The 21,795-nt window shown below is 41.3% G+C and overlaps 1 protein-coding gene across 1 annotated transcript in view; it reads left to right on the forward strand.

The window, feature by feature from the left end:
• The first annotated feature begins 5,036 nt into the window (after positions 1 to 5,036).
• LOC131081986 (opsin-5-like) overlaps positions 5,037 to 21,795 on the forward strand; it is a 29,591-nt gene continuing 12,832 nt past the window's right edge. Inside the window, exons 1-3 of the mRNA XM_058021446.1 lie at positions 5,037 to 5,198; positions 6,193 to 6,289; positions 15,299 to 15,504. Of these exons, the coding sequence (XP_057877429.1) occupies positions 5,037 to 5,198; positions 6,193 to 6,289; positions 15,299 to 15,504 (465 nt within the window). The remainder of the gene's footprint in view (positions 5,199 to 6,192; positions 6,290 to 15,298; positions 15,505 to 21,795) is intronic.

Consider the following 21,795-nt stretch of genomic DNA (forward strand, 5'->3'; position numbering starts at 1 on the left):
TGTAAAAGAAAAAAGGCCTGGCCTGGCAATTGAGGGCTTTCTGTGGCAAGGGAGAGGAGAGCAGACATGAAGAGGATAAGCGAAGAGGGCATGGGAGTGGCAGTTAAGAATTATGGATAGCTCAGGAGCAAAAAACTAGATGTAAACCTTTGGCACAGGTAAAACTGGTTTATAGGTAGCAGAGGAAACAGAAAAGAGGTATACAACATATTTAAAAATACTTTTTATACAGGTCATTCAGACATAATGTGGAGTTGCAGACAAATTTAAAAGAACAAGCTGTAAAGTAAGAAAGAAAATGTACCAAAAGTCCCGCACAGACTTTAGAAAGAGAAGGAAGAAATCAGCAATTTCAACATCATGCTGCTTGGGCACTGCTATTGTGTTCCTTTCAGAAAAAAAAAAAAAAATGGAAAAATGATGCTCCCTGTCACCATTTCCTCATTTCCTCCCCTGACTGAAGGCAACTGCCTGAAGACTCGAGAGAAAGAGTGGAAAGGTAAGTATAACACCAGGGAGAATGATAGGTGCTAGAAAGTATGCATTGTATTGAGTAGTTATTGAGACTTTTTCCCATGTTTGTGTTCTTTATTTATTTTCTTTTGTCATAAATGAAATACATTTGAAAGGCTTTATGCTTCTCTTTTTCTTTCCCTGTCTAATTCCCTAATTTGCTGAATTTGCAATAGCTTGCTTAGTTCCTAGAATGCAACTTTAAGTTTCTCCTGACATTAAAGTCCTGCTGATACATGAAATGCTGAAGGTTTTGTTCTGCCTTTTCTGCAGAGTGATTTCTTCACATCAGTCAGTCACAGATCATTCAGTGCACCTGCCCCTGTTAGTGTATTCCAGAGCTTGGTAAGCAGAAAAACCCTGATATATTCTGCCTTTTTGAACCAACACCTAGGAAATTAAGGAACAGTTTTCATGTCTAAAAACATGTACCATTTTTAAATTGCAGGCATATGATGCAAGCCCATATTTGGGGGAAATTGATGCTCTCACTGGGCTCCCCTCTGAACTGGAGTGGTGAAGCACTGCTGCAACACAGAGAGTAAAAGCCCCCCAGTGACAGAGCACCAGCCAGCTGCTCTTTTGAAGTGGGTTTGTTTAAACCTGCCGCTCTAATGAGCTCACCAAGGATGACTGGAAGGCTTTTAATGCCAAAAAAGCCAAGTTTTACTGTAGCAGGAGCGACAGTAACATTCTTTTAATTAAAAAAAAAAAATCAGTGCAACTTATTAGAAATAAGAGAGATCAAATCTTGTATTTCTTTGTGCCACAGAGAGGCTCCTGCCTTTTAGCCACTCATCAGTGGTTGCCAAGAGTGGCCCTACCTCTTATTAGGAAACTGTTGCCTCAGAAGCAGGACTTCCACACTTCACTTGAAACATCTCACAAACTGATTCATCTGCCCAAAAAGTTTTAATTTCCTTTACCATCACCTAACCTACTTAGTGTAAGTTCAGCTCAGAGGAGAGAGTTTAAATAATACAAAGCTTCAGCCACCTAATTTGCATTAAGTATTTTTCATTCTCTTCAATAATTTTCAACATGAAAGTAGCATATATCTGAAGGAGCAAGGTAGCCTTTCTTTGTATTAGCATCAATCTAAAGAGTGTTCCTTGAGAAATAGTTCATTTCAAACTGTATATTGCAGTAATAAGCACTGACCAAGCATTTTTTTCTCTCAGGCAGTTTTCAATATCTGTCACAAGCTATAGAACACAACCCTCTAGAGAAAAATTAGCATTCAGGATTGATGAGAGCAAGAATAATGTATGAAACTGAATAGGCTAAAGTCCATAGAAATCATGACAGCAGTATGGATTTTACAATGTATTCATTATGTGATGTAACCATTTTCTTAACTGAGTTTGGCAAATAACCCAACAAAGGCAAAAAAAAAAAAAAAAAAAAAAAAAAAAAAAGTGGTTTAGACATTTAACTAGAGAATGCATAGAGTGCAATTGTTTTCATGCTAAAATGTCACAGCAAGAGCCGACATGCAGGATTAAATTGGCATGTTTTGAAATATAAGTGGTCAAGCATGTTTCACATTATGATCACTCTTCAGTTTATATATTTTAGATGTGGTTTTGTTCTACAAAATTGGACATTGGGAACAAAAGAGCAGATTCAGATCTGGTTCTTACAGGTAAGCAATTCCAAATCGCTTTGCAGCAGGCATAGTCATTCCCATTTGTCCATCAACAAGTTTTAAGCATTACTTACCTGATCTCAAGATTTTTTTCCTTTTCATTCATTGTGTGTTAGAAAAAAATCTGTGCAAATACTTTCAACAGTTGTATTTTATTGGAACCAGGGAAAACCTACATGATCTGAATTTGGAAAGATCTTCTGTCACTGATATAAAATGTGGTTTTTGGCTACCTTGATGAAATCCATAGGCATAACTCATCATTGTGTGACTATTCATTGCAAGACTAAGTGATGTCTTGTTGGATAGTCACAGTTTTTTTCATTTTGTAGTGAATATTCTAATTAAAAATGTGAAGTAAAAATGTAAATGATTTATCCAAAAGAATCTGCATAGACATGTTCCAACTAATGTACCATTGGATTTGCCTTGAAATCCCTCAAATATATTTCTGTAAAATTTCAGAAAATTTTATGCCTTACAGAGGCAAAAGTGTATTTTCATTCCACACAACCAATTTTCTATCTGCTTATGGTTATTTTAACACATCTCTTATGAAGTTTTCCTTTTGTCTCCTCCTTCTATGGTCCTTTCCTTTAACCCATGTAGAACAGGTATTGTGAAAAAATAGTCTGTGAGAACTTACACCAGCTTTCTGACATAATCACTTCTTTGGCAACTGCCCAAATCTCTGTGCTCCTCAGGGAAAACAGGTGCTTCTTGGGAACATTCATCATATGTTTTCTGTCACACACAAATTTTAATTTTTAGGATTTTTGTATTGGAAACAGCATAGTGGATTGTAACATAACCAGACTAGTATGCCAGGCCAGTCTGAGCTGCTGTGATATTTGCCTTTTTGTGCTGGTACATCTGGCACTTTGAAAGCACTTAGGCAAAAAGGGAGGATTCAAAGGCTGTTACACATTTTAGCAGCCCAAGGAGAAGATACTGCTGGCTTATACCTGCTCTAAATTGGCTTTGCCTGCCGCCTCAGAGATACTGGTTGGTTCCGTACGTTCGTAAAATGGGCTGTATCGCCCTTTTGTGTCCTAATCCGGTCATTGCATCACTCCCTTTAGTCAGGTGTCCTGAGACATCACTGGTTCCAGGGGGTTTCTCGCTCGTCCACCCTGCGGCAGCAGCTGCCCCGAGCCCTCAGGGGCAGCCCCGAGCGCTGATTCCGGGGCGGCCGAGGGACGCGCCTGGCAGGGGCCGGGCGGGGCCGGCTCTGCGCTCTCTCCGGAGATCTGTGGAGCACAGATCCCGGCAGGACTGAGATGCTGTGTGGCTGCTCCCAGCCAGGGCTCGCTGCTGTGCCCCCAGAGCTGTGGGCCCATTTCCCGGCCTGGCCCAGGCCCGGAGCCGCCGTAGCTCAGGTGGGTGCGGGGCCTGGCTGTCCCTGAGGGCACAGGGCCCCGGCCGGCACGGCTGAGCCTGCGGCAGCAGGGGAGGGAGGGCGCCGCTGTGTCCCGAGGCGAGTTCGCTTTGTCTGTGTCCCTCGTGCGGACCCAGCCTGCAGGAAAGGGGGGCTTCAGGGTACTTCTAGGGCGGGAGTAGCTATGACTCTTAAGAGATGAGGGCACAGTTACTGACTGGGCATCGGAAGTCGCGCCTCCTCGCGGCTGGACACCCTTTGCGGTAACGAAGTCGGCTTCTTCGCCGGCGTGAGAGACGCGAAAATCGCCCTCCCCATGGCTTGGCCTCGCCGCCCAGCGGTAGTCTCACGGTCTTGCTGAAACAACATTATTGGCACGGTTATTTCGCTCTTGCCCAGGGCCTTGTCCATGGGCTTGAGTTGGACACAGCTGGCAGATTGGGAGGGACCCAACTGCTGACTTTTACTGTCTTTGGACTGTGACTTGTTGGTATTTTTCCGGTTATTGCGATGGTGCAATCAATAGCTTTGCAATTTATATCGACAGCCACCCAGACTGACTCCTTGGCTTTGAGGGTCAGAGGTGCCGAAGTTCCATCTTTCCCCTCTGTGCCCAGGGAAGAGGGTTTCAATCTGCTACATTTGGAGTTTGTAAACTCCGTGTTTGCTTTTGTGGTTGGAGTCATCTGGGAGTTGTTTTGGAGAGTCTGGCAGAGCTCCCTGAGCCATATGAGACCTTGCCATTTGGGCTGGTTTGGAATGATTCTCAGTGTGTAGCCAGAGGCAGTGAAGAGCCTAAAACACCTGAGGCACTTTCCAGGACTAGTAAGGGCAGAACACCGATCAGGACTCCTCTTGTGTCCGTCCTTGACAAAAATCCATCTTGTTCATGTCTGCCACCCCATTTACTCGGATGCTGGGGTTGATGCACCATCTTAAGAGGACCCATGGGCAGAAAAGTGTCATCTTTAAGTGCTCTAAATGTGGTAAATCAAATCTCACGTACCGCAGTATTGTTTGTCACGTCTCACAATGCGAAGGGCAGGTGTGTGGTTCCAAGGGGCAAGTGGATCTGTGAGGGGGCAGTGAGGTTTTTCTACCAAGATTGGCCTGGGCCAACACAAGAGGTTAATGCATTGTCTTGTGAGGAATATGGAATGGATTGTTGCCTGCCATCCCAAGGAGTCATCAGTGAGGGGAGCCCACAAGAAGGTGTGGACTGAGGAGGAAGAGGCTCTTCTGGTGGAGAGGTTTGCTGGTAGCAGAAATATTCAAGTCCATTTTTCACGTGCCTTCTCACAGTCACAGCTGTGTCAAACAGAGTCTATACTATTTGTCTGTACTGCCATGGCATTTTAGTTTTCTTGTCCTGTTATAGAGCTGCACGTAGCATATGCTGCTCTAATCCTTTCAAAGCACTTTGTGAAGATAGTGAAGGCACTTGGGGATAATCTCTGTGAAGCCACTAAATTGGTCACCACTAAAGCACTGAGAGACATGAAGCTAGGCTCCTGTAATCTGCAGAGGGAGCCTTTCTCTCCTTTGGAAGCACGGAGACCTGCAGACCCACCAAACAAACCACAGCAGTTTGCAAAGCCTCTGTTCCTCACTGGAGGGTGCCACCAGAAGGAGGAAGGAGAAAACTGCAAGCCGATCGAGGTATTAATCACTCCCAGTGCGTGAAGACTGGGGTGAGGGGAAAACAATCATCAGAAAGGATACTTAACCACTTTGCTACTCCAGATGATTTAATTTAGATTCATGTTTTTTGTTGTGACTACAACCTGATTGTTAAGAGAGGCCATATCTCAACTACAATCATTGATACCTCAGAAAAGACTAAAAGTATTCTCAGCTGACTTGAATCCCATGCACTTCAACAAAACAAGATTTCCTTTTTCAACAGTATGGGCAAAATCCCACATCATACATGGAGCTTACTCCAAGATTGGAGGGTCCTTAGCAGTCTAAAAATATGATCCAAAGTACTTACACTTTTTTTCAACCTCTACTGGAAATTACCTTCCCTTCTTTTTAAATTAACAACTATCCTGCTGGTAAAGTATGTTAATTATTTTTTCTGCTATGTTAAAGTCACATTTGCAGGCGGTGACACCTCCCTGTTTGGTTTTTTTTTTTCACTGTGCCATTTTTTAATTTGTGTGAGATTTTTCCTGAATTTCATTTGAACTAAAATTCCACTCATCTTCAATGAAGAACAAAAGATGCAAGTACAGTTATGTAAGCAACATATCAGTATGGTGTGGGTGTGCCTATGAGCCTGTAGGTTATGTGGTGTCGCCTTATTTTAGAGGAAGTTGTCTCTTTTGTCAGATACCCACTCTTCATTAGAGATTTTTGCACATAGCAGTAATGAGGATTCAAGCAAGTCTTCTGTCTTTTGCTGGCCACAGGTTCACAGGCTGTATTAATAGATAGGATTAGTGAAGAAGAATAGGTCAGAAGGCTGCAAAGCTCCTGTCCCTTGAGATTTCCTTCTTTAGATCATTAGTCTTATTGAGAGCTCCCTTGAACACAGCGAGCAGAAACTGAGGAAAAGGCTGGAACCATTTTATTCACCAGGACATTCTGGGGAAGGGTGGTTTCTGCATCAGAAACTCCACTGAAAATGTCTGTCCATTTCTCTGCACAGGCACCCTGGAGGAACAACAACATCAGTTTTCTGACCAGAGAGGCAGCTGTAACAGAGCAAGGAGAGACTATCATAGGTTTCTACCTGTTGGCTTTAGGTAGGTATTTGGTTTGGGTGTGAAAGGAAACTCTTAAATAGATGTTGTTATCAAATTCAAAGTGATTCATTTGGATTTTATCCCTAAAGGAGCAGGAAGGTAGAAAATGTCACTTTTTTTCAGCAATTGCAAGATCAGAGAAGTACAGTTTGCTTTTATTGAAAAGAGATTTATAATAAATGCAGAAATCTTGAGGAAAAATATATAGTCAGGTCTGTAAACTTTCAACTAATATTCATTAAGCTTAATATGTGAGAAGATAAAATAAGTACCTTGTCACCAGTACATGATAATTCCATGTTTTCTTGTGTTTTAGTAGCACTGAATAAATGTTCCCTGATTTTCACTTATGGCTTTTGACAGTCAGTTGGCATCCTACAATTATCTTCTGGAGAAACACAAAGTATGTTTTGTGATTCTTAACTTTAATTGTTTGTATTGTTCTTGCTTTAAATGCTGGATGCATGTAGAAATTGACTTCTTCAAGTAGGATCTAAGAAAGATCTAAGTACTAGAATCTTGTCCTGTGTTAGCAGTCACAATACCAAGTATTTCTTTTAGTTCTGCTGGAGGACAAATATTGTAAGTGTATAACAGAGATTTGAAGGTGGTACTCAGTATAAATGCACTCTGATACCACTGTAATTTTGGGTTGTTTGTTTAAATATTATCTATTTTGGGCAGACTTATTGCCAAACACAAGGAAAATTTATGAAATTTCAAAGAGTGCAAGCATGCTAGGTAATAAAAATTTTCAACTATAGGACCTCACAGAAAAATAGAAGAAAATTTAATTTTTATTTAATCTGTTCTTCTAAACAGCATGTACAGAAATGTCTATGTTTTTAAATTATTTGCCTGATTTTTTTTAATCTTAACTTATTACATATTTCAGTTCACCTATTAGGCCTCTGCTTACATTTGACAAAGGCTTGTGGAAGTTAAAATGTCAAATGCCAAGTATTTTAATATGTTTACATGCAACTTTCTTATTTTTATCTCTAGAAATTAAGGAAAGTTGTGCTTAAAACAAAACCAGAGATTTTAATAGAAATATATATGGCTTCTATCTTAGGAGAGTGGTTGTAAGGTAAATCAGAGATATTCCAATTTATCCCCACTCTGTTCACATCTGTGTATCCCCTCGTGAATGGCTGGGAAATGTCTGCACCATCAGCTGAACAATTAAGCAGTTGCACTTAGGACTAGAAAGAACATCTTAGGTCAGCAAGGCCAGTCCCCTACAGAGGCAATGTATAATCTCATTTACACAGCTATTATGCTCCCTCATATAACTGGCTAGGGGTTTTTTTGGTGTTGTTATCACTCTTCCAATCAAAAGCACATTCCTGATTTTGTTTCTCTGTTGGATAGGAGCCTTCGCCTAAATTCTTAGCTAAAGTGATCACAACAACTTTATGGAATTTTTGGTCATTCCTTTTAATTGAAATAAATTTTTGCTTGCAAATGACACCCTATGGCCAATCTATATTCCTGAAGGAGCAATCACACCTTGAAGCCTACCTCTATATTCCTATATTAAGCAATTGAGGGAATTTTCTTTTGTTGGTTGGTTGACTGGTGGGCAGGGGGTAATTATATTTATTTATCTCCTCTCATAAGATCTTTTCCCCTGTCATCCCAGCAGCCTTATAGCAAGGACTGAATCCAGCATCCAAGCAGGGTCTTGCCATCACTATTCACATTCATATCTATCAATTCTATCAACTCTAGTGATCCCTCCCAGTATTGCCTCTTCATCACACTGGTAGTTCAGACTTCTTCCATCAATCAACCAGCAGAGATGTTCTCCTATGCTGCTTTCTGGTAGTGATCTCACATCTTCTAGCAAATATCTGCCTGGGCCCTTTAGGCTATTGAGATTTGATTTCTTCAGATCCTTCAGCCAAGCCTGCAAGTGCTTGCATGTCATAGCTGCTGTTCTTGAAACTTACCTCAAAATTCAAAACTTGAGTTCCTTTTCTCACAGAGTATGTACTACCAGCAGAAGCACTACTCCAAGTTAAGTGTAATGTAGATCTGGTTAAAGTTGATGGATGTAGCTATACCTTTTGGAAATGATAACTTTTGAAAAAATCTGTTAATTATACATTAATCTGGAAAATCCTAATTTCTTTTCTCCTTGAAGGTCTACTGTCACAGTTCTGCAAGCAGCAGCCCCAGCAATTTATAGTTATTAGTTTTACGTACACCAATAACTCATTCTGTCCAGGGAGCTGTGATGTGGCAGAGCAAGTGCTCTGTCATACAGACACCCTCTTGCCCTTCTGGCAGCAGAGAAAAAAGGCCAGTCCATGTGCTAGCTTCCTGTACCTCTGGTGCTTTAGGGCTCTGGAAAGACAGTCTATTGGCAGGAGTCTACAGACACTTCCTTACACAAAGCCCCAAAGATGCTCATATTTGATACTCTTGGGTTTTTGATGCCTTGAAAAATGGCTTCAGTGATAACACTTCTGTAGTTACTAAGTGTTTTCTTCTCTTTCAAATTTAAGTATGGCAGTGCAGCTTGTTACAAATTCCGTTGTACTTTTCTGAAACCAAGGAGATGTATGTGACTGGTGTTAGCATTTATCCAGAAGACGGAGTTCCTCTGAATCTCCTCACCTTCATAGGATAAAGTCCTAAAAGCCTTACTGTATTTGGCCAAGTCTTCCCAGAGTCACTCATCTTGACAGAGCTCATGAATATCCAAGAGCCATGGTCTCACACATTTTGCTGAGATAAGACCTCTGTGTGTCCCCTTCTGGAAATTCTCACGGGTGATGGGTTGCACAGCTGTCATTTGTGCCAAGACAGGACACTGATGTTTGCATTGTATGTGATACAGCAGCCAGGCAGTTTTGGATCCAGGTGAGGCTCCTCGGCACCCTGAGGCATGGCAGCCCGAGTGCAGTGGTGTCACACACTGACACCAAGAGCAAACCAGCGTAGGGAGTATGTGGGGCATTTTGTAAATGCTGATGGACACTGAGACCACTGCACTGCTTCTTGACACCTGAGCCACTGTTCCATCATTCTCCTTGTTAATGCTGTGGCCAGGGGATTAGCAAAGTGTGGGGAAGGTGCAATGCCCACCCAACAGCAGTGATCCACCCTTACAGGGACTCTCTGCAAGTGATAGCAACTGCTGTGTTACCCTGTGCTAGGTCACCTGGGGCAGCATCCTCCTTCTGAAGGAAGCAGTCTGCTCCCATCCTTCCCTTCAATGAGCTCAGAGCTGTCTCCAGCAGACAGGTGAAAGCTTGTCCTGCTGCTGGGATTACATCTGACCCCTTTTTGCCTATGCCATAAGTGGTGCACTACTGTGGAAAATCCTTGTACAGTTAATGAGGTACAACTTAAAAGCACTGCCCACTGCTGCTGGCTTCCAGACATGGGGAAAAAATATAAAGCTTTTTTTGCTTCATAATTATTAACCGGAATTCTTAAGTTGGGTGTTTTTCTGCATTTATGCATAATTTGTTCTCTGTTTGCTTTCCCTCATTTCACTCTTAACTGGGCCTGTTAGAGTAAATACGAGGGATAAAAGAAAATTTTATGTCAGTAGGAGAGAGTATTAATTAGAGGGCAAATTCTGAGTTTTTGTGAGTGCTTCCATCAGAAAGGCATGCTGAGTGCATTACCAATCCCATCAGAACAGACCACAAGATCCAAACATGCTTTAAAACACTTCTGAATGGTAATAGTAAACTGTTACTTGACAAGTGACAGAATGAGTGTTATTTTGGGATTTTGTTTGACAGATAAATCTGAGAAGGTGGGAAAGGAAACAAGCTATTCACAGAACATTCATCCCTAAAATGATTGCATTTATTGAACAAATAATCTGTCCATGCTTTGTCAAGTCTAAAACAAGATGACTCTTTTCCTTCCTGCCAGAACTGGCAATATGCCCTGGACAGGATATTGTGTGTGTATAATTGGCAGCAAAGACTGAAAACAGAGTAGGGTCACTTCACAGTTGCAATAGTTAATGACAGCTTTGCAAATTCTCTGGGTTTTATCACTGTTTTAATTAAAGTTTTCTGGGCAGAAAATCTTTTGCAGCAAGCCTCTTCTGATTGGCATTTATACTTGTGTATGTGTAGTTGTGTGACTGATTTCATTCATGCCAGCTCTGCATTAAGATACTCAATCCAATTTCTGTCCTAGAGGAAGGTTATTTGCTGAGGAAAGAGCTTAGTTTGTCTTGTGACACTGAGCCTCACCTTTTGCTCTCATTTCTTGAGTTCTTCCACTTAAGGCTTCATTTATATTTTAAACTGTGATGGCTGAGTTGTAACACCCATTCTTCTATTTCAGTCTTGCCAGGTTTTACAAGTAAAGGCCATGCTACAATGTCTAATAAAAGCAAGTCTAAGTAGAAAGCATAATAACCTATTTTGGCTGGGCACAGGTGAACTAATCTATTGGAAATGTGGATGACCAGCTCAGAGCTATCAATTCACATGTGCCAAATTAAGTTCTTCAGAAACAATGTTAACAATGAAACTGCATTCAGCCTCAGGCGCTTATTGCTTGTTCAGTGACCATCTCAGGTACATGAGGAAAAAATAGGGCATGTCTGAATGCACAGGATAGAGTGATTTGACAGAAATAGTTTTAAAATTACAATGTACTTTTTCGAAATTCTTAGAGTTAAACAAACTCAATGTTCTCAGTTGCTTTCAGCAGAAAGATTTTCAGTCTCCTTAGTCACACTTTCTGGCTACTTTTCTGCATGGGCTGGTGGGCATCACGCTGACTCAGGAGTTTGTAAATAGCAGAAGGGCTGCCAAGCAAGCTGACTTTCACCAGCTTGCTTGGCAGCTCTTCTGTTCCTCCCCAAGAAACCATGGATAACAGCACCAGACTCCCTTGTGCAGTGCTTTTGACGTCTGTGGATTAAAGTGCTCTGTTAGAGAGTGCTATTCCAGGAGAAGGATTACTACTGAATTAAATAGGGGCAATACAACATTTTTAATACTGCTGTCCATCCTATTCCTCCTATCTCACAATGTTTGCAAAACTACTGAAGTATTTGCATATTATCTGTGTATTTTGCCATGTCAGAAGATCTAGCATCTCTCTGATGGGCAAGTCAAGTCAGACTTGGGTATCCCTCCTATCCATTACATTATTGGAGAGATGTGGTGATCCCTCTCTGAACCTTATGCTGGGTGGCAATGCTCAGTTTCTGCCTAGCTGCTATTTTTTTTTTCCTTCTCTCTCACCACATTTTGACTTCAGTTGAAATCTGTCTTTTTTCACCAGGATTGCCTTATTTTGCTGGGTTTGGATTTTGGGGTTGGTTTGGGGTTTTTTGGGGTTGGTTTGGGTTTTTTTCTGCATACTCTTATGCATGAATATTAGTGACAGCTTGTAAAAGATGCAACACGTTCCCTCAGTTGTTTATTTTTCTATCTTTTGTTTTACTGAGATGGCACCTGGTAACATGGAGGCACCTCAAAATTCAGGTTTCTTTCTGGACTCTTGATCTACCTCTGACATCCCCTGAGGCACACCCCCCCTGAAATGCAGCTGAGGAGATCTCTGCCCTCACTGAGAGTGTCAGTGCTATTGCTGTTCTTGCCTTGAATTTTCAACCTTCTTCCCTGTTATGCTGTCAGGGCTTGGGGGAGGAAGGGAGAGCGGTTGTTTGGTTTGAGCTGTTCTTTTGGTTGGGGTGATTTTCTATTTTGGGATGGTCTGTTTCAGGTTTTTAAAGCCAGTCAGTCAATATAGGCAGCAACCCAGACTAGCACATGTATCTGATGTATCTGATGGCACAGAGATGCAGTGTCCCATACTCACTACTCTAGCTGACACCACTTTTATGTGACCACTGATTTTGTTATTGCATGGTTTACTAAGAATTTATTTTCTTCTGGTTTTTTTTTTTTTTTTTTTTATTCCAAATTAATATGGTCTACTACCCAGACAGACCATTTTAGGGACTGGATATGTCAGTGCAGGTTCTCCACTGCTTTTCTTGAAAGGACTGTGCCTACCTGCAGAAATCATACTCACTCTGTAACTTTATCTCCCTCGATGCATCCCTCATCTTCAACCTCAGTTTGTAAACGTAGTTCCCAGAAATTATCCCAAGTACTGTGTCTCTCTCACCTCTCATTGCTCTAAAATGTGCAGTGTTATTTGGTGTGATGTTTTGCTCAAGTTCTTCCTTAAGACACTTTAACTGAAAACTCCCTTACCCTCCAGGCTAGGGGGAATTTGCTCTGTATATTCCCAGCAAGGGCAGGTGTCTGACACTGGGAGGCTATCCCTCCTATCCATTACAATGCATGGGCAACATTTTGTTATTTACAAAGGAGGTGCCATTTTATTTTGTCTGCCATTTTAGCACTATGTCTTCATATGGACAGGGAAAAATATTTCATATCTACTGCCTTGATAAATATTTAACCTTGCAGAGAGTAGAACCAACATACACAGACAACACAACTCCCATATTTGCATTTCAGGCTATCCTCATTCATTCCCAAAGCCTTCCTCTCCCAGTGCCTGCTCTGCCTATTTATAATACCTAGATTCAAACAAAAGTCACAAAATCCCTGAGTTAAAGTGCATGCAGTTGTTCAAAACAAGACTTGATTAAGAAACATTGTCACCTAGTGGCCAGAACAAGATATATTTATTTTTGCTGGGCTTATAACAGGATATACATAGAATGTGTGTGTGTGTGTGTATCTCAGTGTATCATCTCACCAGTGATTATTTCTGGTAATACCATAGGCTGACATTTCAGCTCTTCCCAGTTCAAATATTCTTCACATGTTCATTCAACTAAAAAAGATAGAGCAGCAGAAGCTTGGCAATACTGCCATGTTGAAGGTGAAGGGAGACGACCCATCCTTGTTGATCAGCATCGACTCCACATTTATTGATCCAAAGGCACGTTTTTATAACCGTGTTAATTAAGATCATACATATTGCAAAACTCGAGCTCACGATAGGCTACCGAGCAAACATTAACCCCTCCCTTTGTTTTCAAAACCTGTGGTTTGATTATTGAAACCAAGATTTTTGTTCTCACCCTGATATGAAGGGTTCTCAACCTCCATGTCTGTTCCCAAGGACAGAATGTTTACCTGTTATGAGAAGACTGTCTGAGAATCCTGCTGTTTATAAAATGTGCCTGAGAACCTAGTTATTTACAGAAACAGGCTTGAGAACTGCTGCTTTACAGCTGCCTTTTACTTTTCCATCAGCTGTATATTTTCATGCCCTCTTTCTTTAAGCCATGTCTGAGCAAAATTCTCCAACACTGCCAAGAGAAACTATTGAAAGTAAATTGCTCAGCAGAAGAAGCAGTTCATAGAGCCTTACAGAGACTGTCCCATCAACCACCTCCCTCCCACCCCAAAGTGCCCGGAGCACTTCACCGGGAGGTATCTGCCCAGTCTCTTTATTTACAGAACATGTGCCTTGCTCTTTGTCATTTCAGCTCCTGATACTCCCACATGGCCTGGAGATGGGGAGGCAATTTTCTCCCCTCCCTTCCTATCCCCAGCAGCCTGGTAGTGAAGTGCTGGATTCTTGACATTGAGGCGGTGCTTCCTGAAGGAAGGCAGCTGCCCCCTTGCTACAACATTAAACCTATCAGCCATCTTTCATAGCACGGACTCCTTTGGATATCCAGAGGTGCTGTGCAGAGCCACCATGTCACACCCCTCTTTATTGTGTTTGTTCGTCTCTTGCTGGGTCAAGATACAGCAGCCTTTCTGGGATATCTGCTGTTTGTGCCTGGGCAGAGGGCTGTGGGTCAGCTCTTCTCTCCCTTTCCTGGGAATATTGTAACCTGGCATAAGCCACCAGGTGTTGCATGCCTTATCCTGTCGTGGGCAGCACACACTCAAAAGAGGCCGTGTCTTGCTCTGCCTTGCCAAGGTGAAGCAAGGCCACCAATGTCAGAAATGGCAGGGCTGGTTTGTGGGATAGAAGCTGGAGCCAGCTGGGAGCCAGGTGCTGCCTGACCTGCTGCTCAGCCCTCCACCCCCTTTACTGGCTAAGCCACATTTTCAACACTGAACCTGACCCTTATCCATATAATTTCAGTTAAAAGTCATTCATCTATACACATCTATGTAATTTCAAAAAGTGGGATGCGAGCCACCAGGGCATTGCACTGATGGGCAGAACAATAGCTGCAGACATTTGGAAACTCTAGGTCTCTCCAGCAGAGTGTCTGATTTTCAACATGTTTACAGTTATCTCCCTGTGTTTTGCTCACATACTTAGACACATAAAAGTCTGGCATCTCTGTTCCTGGAGAGTAAGAGAGAATGCAACTTTCTGTAAAATTAAATAAAAGAGACTTTGAAGTTCTATTCCAAATATTCTCTTCATATAGATTATCATGTGTATTACTGAAAAATATTCCCATCTGGGGCAGACTTTGCTGCAAGGAGATCCTAGATTGTTCTAAGAGAAGAAACCTCGTTGTATTAGCTGCACTTTTCTAAGGAGAACTGGTAAAGCAGCCCTCTGACTACGTGTGAGAACTTTCTGTATCCATTATTTTATATGAGGAACTTAAACAGCTGCAGATTTTGGCAGATTGTTTTTAGTCTCTGCTCCACTCTACTAATCTTCGTTCCTTCTTATTTTCCCAGAAGTAACACGAGTTTCATCTATCCACTTAAGGAAAAAACTTTCAGGGAAAAAATCCACTTTAGACCCTTAAACGGCGCATCTTCAGTAGGTGTAGCAGCAGCTCTTTGTTCTGTTTTATTGCTGCACTCAATTATTTGCTCTTTCTTCTGAAATGCACCCAGATGCTCAAAAAGGTTTCATGCATAGTTGTCTAGTGGATAATCTGGTTTCATATACTTCTAGTGGAACAAAAGGGAATTTTAGAAGATATGTCATACATTTACACTCAACAGCTCCTTTCGTTATTTGCTTTTTTGATTTAATCTAATCATAGAATGGACTGAGTTGGAAGGGACCTTAAAGATCATAAAGTTCCATGGATTTTTTTTCCAGGTTGGTTGTCTTGGTTTGGAAACAGCATTGTGATTTTTGTCCTGTATAAACAAAGACATCTCCTGCAGCCCACCGACTACCTCACATTTAACTTGGCAGTGTCAGATGCCAGTATCTCCGTGTTTGGTTATTCACGGGGCATCATTGAAATCTTCAATGTCTTCAGAGATGATGGATTCATTATCACATCAATATGGACTTGCCAGGTAAGACTGGATAACACTTACTTAATCTGACAAAATTAATCTGACAAAAGGAGTGTAGCTATTTCTGTGGGTGTGCTATATATAGTCAGACAGCACCCAAATGAAAGGAGGTAGTCACTAACCTTTCAAAAATACTGTGTTCTCTTTTGTTACACCTATAAATCTGTGCATTTGACTGGTGTTTCACCAATTTTCAGTGGGTTTTTTTCCTGTGTATTCACAAGAGCTCTTACTAGTTTGGTGGTTTTTACTTCATGTTAGAGCTCACACTCATGTTGGAAAAATCAAGGCATAGGCTGTGCTTATCTTCAGGTCACCTGAAGCCAGCCTGGTTGTTGCTTTAAGACAAATGTTAAAGTGCCAATGTCGACTCCTGCTTGACAAGGCATGTAGAGCCAAGCCTCCACACAGCATTTGGGCATAACCATACATTTTAGCATGCAAGGTTTTGCACTAAATCAGTTGTAACTCTTCAATCACATTTCTAAACTCTTGGTTGATTCATTGCCTGTGGTAGAATGAGTGATTTAACTTTATGGCACAGTTGAGATCTTGGAGGCAGCTCTTTGTTGGAGTACTCAGAAAAAGTTATTACTGTTAATTCCGAAACATACCTGTGTGGGCAGAATATAAATGCACCCCATGGACAGATAAGCACAAAGCTGGCTCCCTGGTGCTTCCAGCAACATCTGTGAGAAAGATTATACTCCGTTTCATCAGGGAATCAAAAATCTGAAAATGACAGGATAGCCTACGGCAAGGTGTAAGAAAGATCATGATGAAGGAAAAGAGAGAGAAAAATAATCCTCTTTTCTTGGAGGCTTGGTTTTTTGGTTTTTTTTAAGGAGGAAGTTAAGCCATTGTACCACATAGATGAAAGAACATTTACAGGTCATGTCCCCTCCATTTCAATAGAAAGGTTCTGTTTATGCAGAGAGGAAGACTTCCTGTAGGAGACTGATTAACCTAGGAGCTGTAGCTTGATCTAAAAAATTATTATTTTATTGTTTAAAATGCATCTCCATAGTCATTAGGCAGAAAACAATTTATCAAAATTAATTATTTCCTCAGCTAAATAGCCTTCTTTCTCTAATGAAATGACCTACAGTTGCAGTCTAAGATCTGTTGAGCAGAAACTCTGAATTTTTTTCATTAATGGAAAACTTTGAAGTCATAAGATAAATAAACGCATACATGAAAACTAAGATTCACACCCATATTCAGAATTAAACAGATGCATATTTTCCCCCTCTTTCAAGGAGGGTTGGAGCTATGACTGAGAAAGGAAAGGCAAAATCTGCATCTCCAGGTTCAGTTCTAGCTTTGTTGCAGATTTCCTGTGTAAGACAGGGTAAGCCTTTCAGTGTGAAATCCTGACCCTAGGTCACTGGCGTAACTTAATGCTTACAACTCACAAGGGTGAAAGAAGTAACATTGAATGACCTTTCTGCATTCCTACTCCAAGCTCTTTCAGAGCTCTGTCTGTACTGTGGCTCCTTTTTTTGGGATGTAGAAAACACTGCACAGAGGAATTGACAAGGCATGGCACACTCTGTCTCTCCTCTTGGTTTGCATGGGAACTTCTGTCAGGAGCCTTACAGATTCTTTCATGATGCTTTTGCCTGGGAATCCCTCTTTGGCTGACTTGGAACTACTAAGTCTTGTTATGATGATCTGACTTTTTTTTTAAGATTTTAAAATATTAAGGTAGAGGGGTGCTTGAACTTTGTGAGATGGATGTTTGCTTAATCTTGCTGTACTTGAATTTCTTTTTCAAGGGGAGAAATGGTCCATAGCATTTTTAGAGTACCCAGATATTTTGTTGGTCAGTCAGTGTTAAGTAATTTGGTTTGTATCTTCTTGTTTTAATCAGTATTCATTTGCAAAGTTTGGATATCAAGCAAAGTTTTAAGGTTTTGGAGATCTAAGGACTTTGAGCAGGACACTAAAAATGCTTTGGCTTTTCTTAACACACTGATTTGCAAAGCATTAAATTTTCTGCTTTGGTAGTCCTCTGTAGGCTCTAGAGAGTAACATGAACCTTTCCAAATATGAATTTATACTGTTATTAATACTAATTAAAATGAATGGTAATCTGGAAAAGTCAATTTGTACTTTAAATTAAGTTTGGATTTGTTGTGGCTTGTTGAGTGGTCAAGCTGGTTATGGATTATTGAGAGAACATCATGTAGGATTTCTGTTTCAATCAAGATTTTATGCTGTCTTGGGGAGCCTCAAAAACATGTGTAAACCCTGACTTCCATCTTCTTGATTAACAAACTTGACAAAAGAGAAGCCAGTGATGAAAAAATAGATTAAGGAAATAGAGTGGCTGGATTCTAGTAAGAATATTGTGCAGAAATAGCAGGAAGCCTTTGTGCATAAAAAAAAAAAAAAAAAAAAGTGAAATCATCCACATGTGTGTAGGCAGCCAGCACAAAGGTAATTCTGAAAATGTTTAATGTTGAACAGCAATAGTGTTTGGATTGCTGTAGTCTGAGTTTGTAGTTTTATTAGAAGGGGTCTCACGGGTAGAACATGAGGAATGAGGAGCTTTGTGCCATGAAGGTGAAGCCCATGCTTTCTATCAGGACTGGCTGAAGTTGGTGTCTCTGGCTCTCCTCATGCACTCAGGCTCCTGTGCAAGTAGCTGGGGTGGCACTTTGCATGCATGAGCATGGCTCTTTCCTTAGCATGGCCTGTGTGTTTTCCCTTACTTGGTTTGTTTGGCTGAGTCCAGAGGATAGCCTTATTTGGTTTTCTGTCATTGTCTGGTTCACTACACATTTGCTCCTATTGATCAGTTTCTGCTGTCAGGAACACTTAGGAAAATTTTATTTTCCCAAGCTAGCCTGTCATTTCTGTTTATGAAGAACTTTCATGAGCTCACCTCACTTAATCCACATAACTATTTTGTTTTCCTCTGACTCGGGTCTCCTGTGCCCTCAGGTAACATTTTTCAGCATTAAGGTTCACCATCCTGGGCTGCTGTGGTTGAAGGGAGTGGGGGAAAGACAGACAAAGAGGACTTCTCTCAAAGCAGCCTGGTCTTTGAAAACTCTCTGTAACAAAAGATGTATCTCCAGCTACCAGGACAATCTCACTGCATACCTGCTGAAAGGGACAGAGAGGAGTTCTGCTGTTCTCCTCCTCTGTATGGAAGAAACAACACTTTTCTTTCTCATGCCAAACATTATTTTTGGAGTCTGACAGGACTCTGCTGTCAGGAATGAAGTTACATGGTACATCTGTATCCAAATGCTGCCTCTGCTGAATGCTCTGTACAAATACAGTTTTACAGTGGTGGGTTTTGGAATCTGCTTTCACTTTTGTACCTCTGCTCTACCACTGTCTCATTCCTGAACTGGACAGAGGGAGGACAGTCAGTCTCTGGCACATCCATTTTTTAGCCTCTCCCAATATGATCAGTGAGTAAACTGGTTCATATGGTGAATTTCAGGTCAAGGAATGTAACCCAGTGACCAAGAGCCATCTGTTTCCCTATTGACCATATTCCTAGTGAAAAGCTATCTCAGAATATATTTTTGTCCTTCACATATTTTTTTGTTTGTATGTTCTGCTGAACCAGAAGTTGCAGTGAAACCTGTAAGTAACATTGTGTGCAAATGTTCATGTAGGAAGTAGAGAAATACTCATTCTCAACAGGCAAACGTGGCTTCTTTTGAACTTTATTTATCAAGTGATAGAAAGTTTTTCTTGTATTTTTTAATCATGTATACACAAATACACAAAATACACAAAAGATGCAGATTTCGGGAGGCCTCTAAATGCAGGGAAAGGATTGTAACCTATCTAAACTCCATAGATACATTGCAGACATGTCTGAAAACAAGAATGGACTATGGAGTGCCTTAGAATTTGAAATCCTTCATAATCCTGGTACTTCAGTTTAAATTTGTTTCCAGTAGTTCCCTGTTCTAATTTTTTAAAATGATTTTTTGATAATACAGTTTGGTTATTTAAACATTAATTTTTCAAACACTTAAAGGTTTTACTATGAGGATCAAGAAAAATTACTGTTCTTACCACGTGCTCACCCTGTTGGCATAGGCTTCTTTTAAAACACATTTCTTATTTCTGACTTTCTTACATGTAAGATGTGTCTGGGCTGTGCACCCCAGAGCACAGGGTGGATATCTCCGGATCAGGGACATACCCCCTGTCCCTGACATGCTGACTGACGCTGTTACCACAGATGCACTCACCTCACTGTCAGCCTAGGTATTCCCAGTCCATCTGGCCAGCCAGATGGTGCCAGAGCATCCCTAGCAGATCTGTCTCTGCACAGAAACATCCTCTGGAGCAGCCATTTTTTAAAAAAGTTCCATTTGAGGCATTAGTGAGCGCCAGGGTAGCTTGTGTGACAGGATCCACTCACACTGACTCTGTCCCTGCAGCCTGCTCTCATCATCACAAGGGCCAGCCTTCAAGGACCTGTCTTCAGCCTCACAAAGCTGCTTCTTGTTGAGCAGAATAATAAAGACACTGAGGGGAGCAGAAGAGAGATAAATGGCTATTTCATCCTCTGACTGGGTTTACTATAAAGCAGGGAGGAATCCTGCAGTGCCTCCGTGCTTCACACAGCACTTTACTCCTGTCTGGCATGCCCTGGACAGGAGCACACGGCAATGAGGTGGTCAGCAGTAAGCCCCACACTGCACACAGGTATTGCTCTACTCTATAAGCTCTTACACACTCATGCACAGTTTGCCTGACAGCACCAGATCTGGGGAGTATGGGCATACCAAAAGGGCATGGTGTGGCCAGGAAGTCAAAATTCTCTGGAAACGCCAGACTTAGTGTGTATGCATTGAGGAGTAAGTGGCCCACAGATGTCTGGGATTTCTTGCACTTTAGCAGATTTTCCAGATTGTGGTTGTGTAGCTGATCAAGTTGCCATCTGAAATCCCAGATAAATAGGGATGTCTAAGAAAAGCTAAATTAGATGTGCAAAATCTCTGATTTAACAATGCTGCTGTTGGATAAGGAGGGTTCCCTTCCCTCCAATGGATGTCTGACACTAATGTAGGGATCACATTTTAGTCTTTAGCCCCAGTATTTGTTTGCTTTAGCAATTGCTGGGCACCCCCTTATAATGAATAGTCCTGGTTCTGTGTTCCAAAGTGAATCCAACTCTCCCACACAGTCTGTGGGGGTAAAGAGGGAATGGGTCAGCAATCCCTCTGCTTTTTTACAGTGCCACTGCTTGATTTTTGAAAGGTCTTGTACAGTTAAGGGAAGGAAATGGCTGTGAATACCGAGGAATCACAATCTTTTGTGTTGAAAAGTAAAATATGAAAAATCAAGCAGAGGGTGAAACACGTCCATCCCCTTGTTCTGTTGGCTTCCTTTGGAGCCTCATTTGCTCCCCAGCTTTGCCATCTCCAATCTAGGAGCAGAGCTCAGAGCCACAACCCTCCTCTCACCAAGGCAAGTGACCAAAGCCTGCAAAGCTGAGCACATTGGCCCTTGCCCCTTTTTGGAGATTCAACTTCCAGCCACTCCCTCTTGCTAGCACCTAAAAAACTTTTGGGGGTTTTTTTGGGTATTATTAAATGTCTGCTTTGGGTGTTATTAAATATCTAGGGCTCTCTCATGACACTCCAATAAATAATGTCCTCCTTTGTAAAAATTAGAACTGAATATCTGAAACACCAAAAAGAAAATTGCAACAATAGGAAATGCTGAGAAAAGTATGATGAAAACACATGGGCTGTTTTCAGAAGTTTTAAAGGGAAGGGCTTTTAATCTTGAATAAGTTCTTTTGTGCTTTATTGGTAGCATTTCCTTTCTCCGAAGATGCATTTATCTCTTTTCCTATATATAGGTTGTAAAATATTGCTAAATCTTGTCTGAGGAGGAAACAGAGAATTAATACTTTCCTCTTTTAACAAAATCTTCTGTAATTTGTCTGATAAATCAAAAACTCTAAAGGCATTTATGTTCTTATAAACAGAGTAAATTTGGAGCGCACTGATTTCTGTCCATTTAACATAACTCATCAAACCAACCAATTGTTTATGTAGCTAGACCATTGACTCTCTTGACTTGGTTAGTGATTTTATGTGTTTTATAGATACCAAGAAAGTATTACTTTGTGTGGAGTGGTACTCCCTCACATTCTGGGGAGGTGAGAGATCAGTGGTAGCTCCACAGTCCATGCGAAGTCCAGTAATAAAAGCAATGTCAGATGGAAAGGGCCAAAATTAAACCTCACAAGTTTTCTTTTTACTACCTTCCCAGTACAGCTGCTGGGGAGATTACTGAGGA

Source organism: Melospiza georgiana, chromosome 3, assembly GCF_028018845.1.
Source record: "Melospiza georgiana isolate bMelGeo1 chromosome 3, bMelGeo1.pri, whole genome shotgun sequence".
Lineage (NCBI taxonomy): Eukaryota > Metazoa > Chordata > Aves > Passeriformes > Passerellidae > Melospiza > Melospiza georgiana.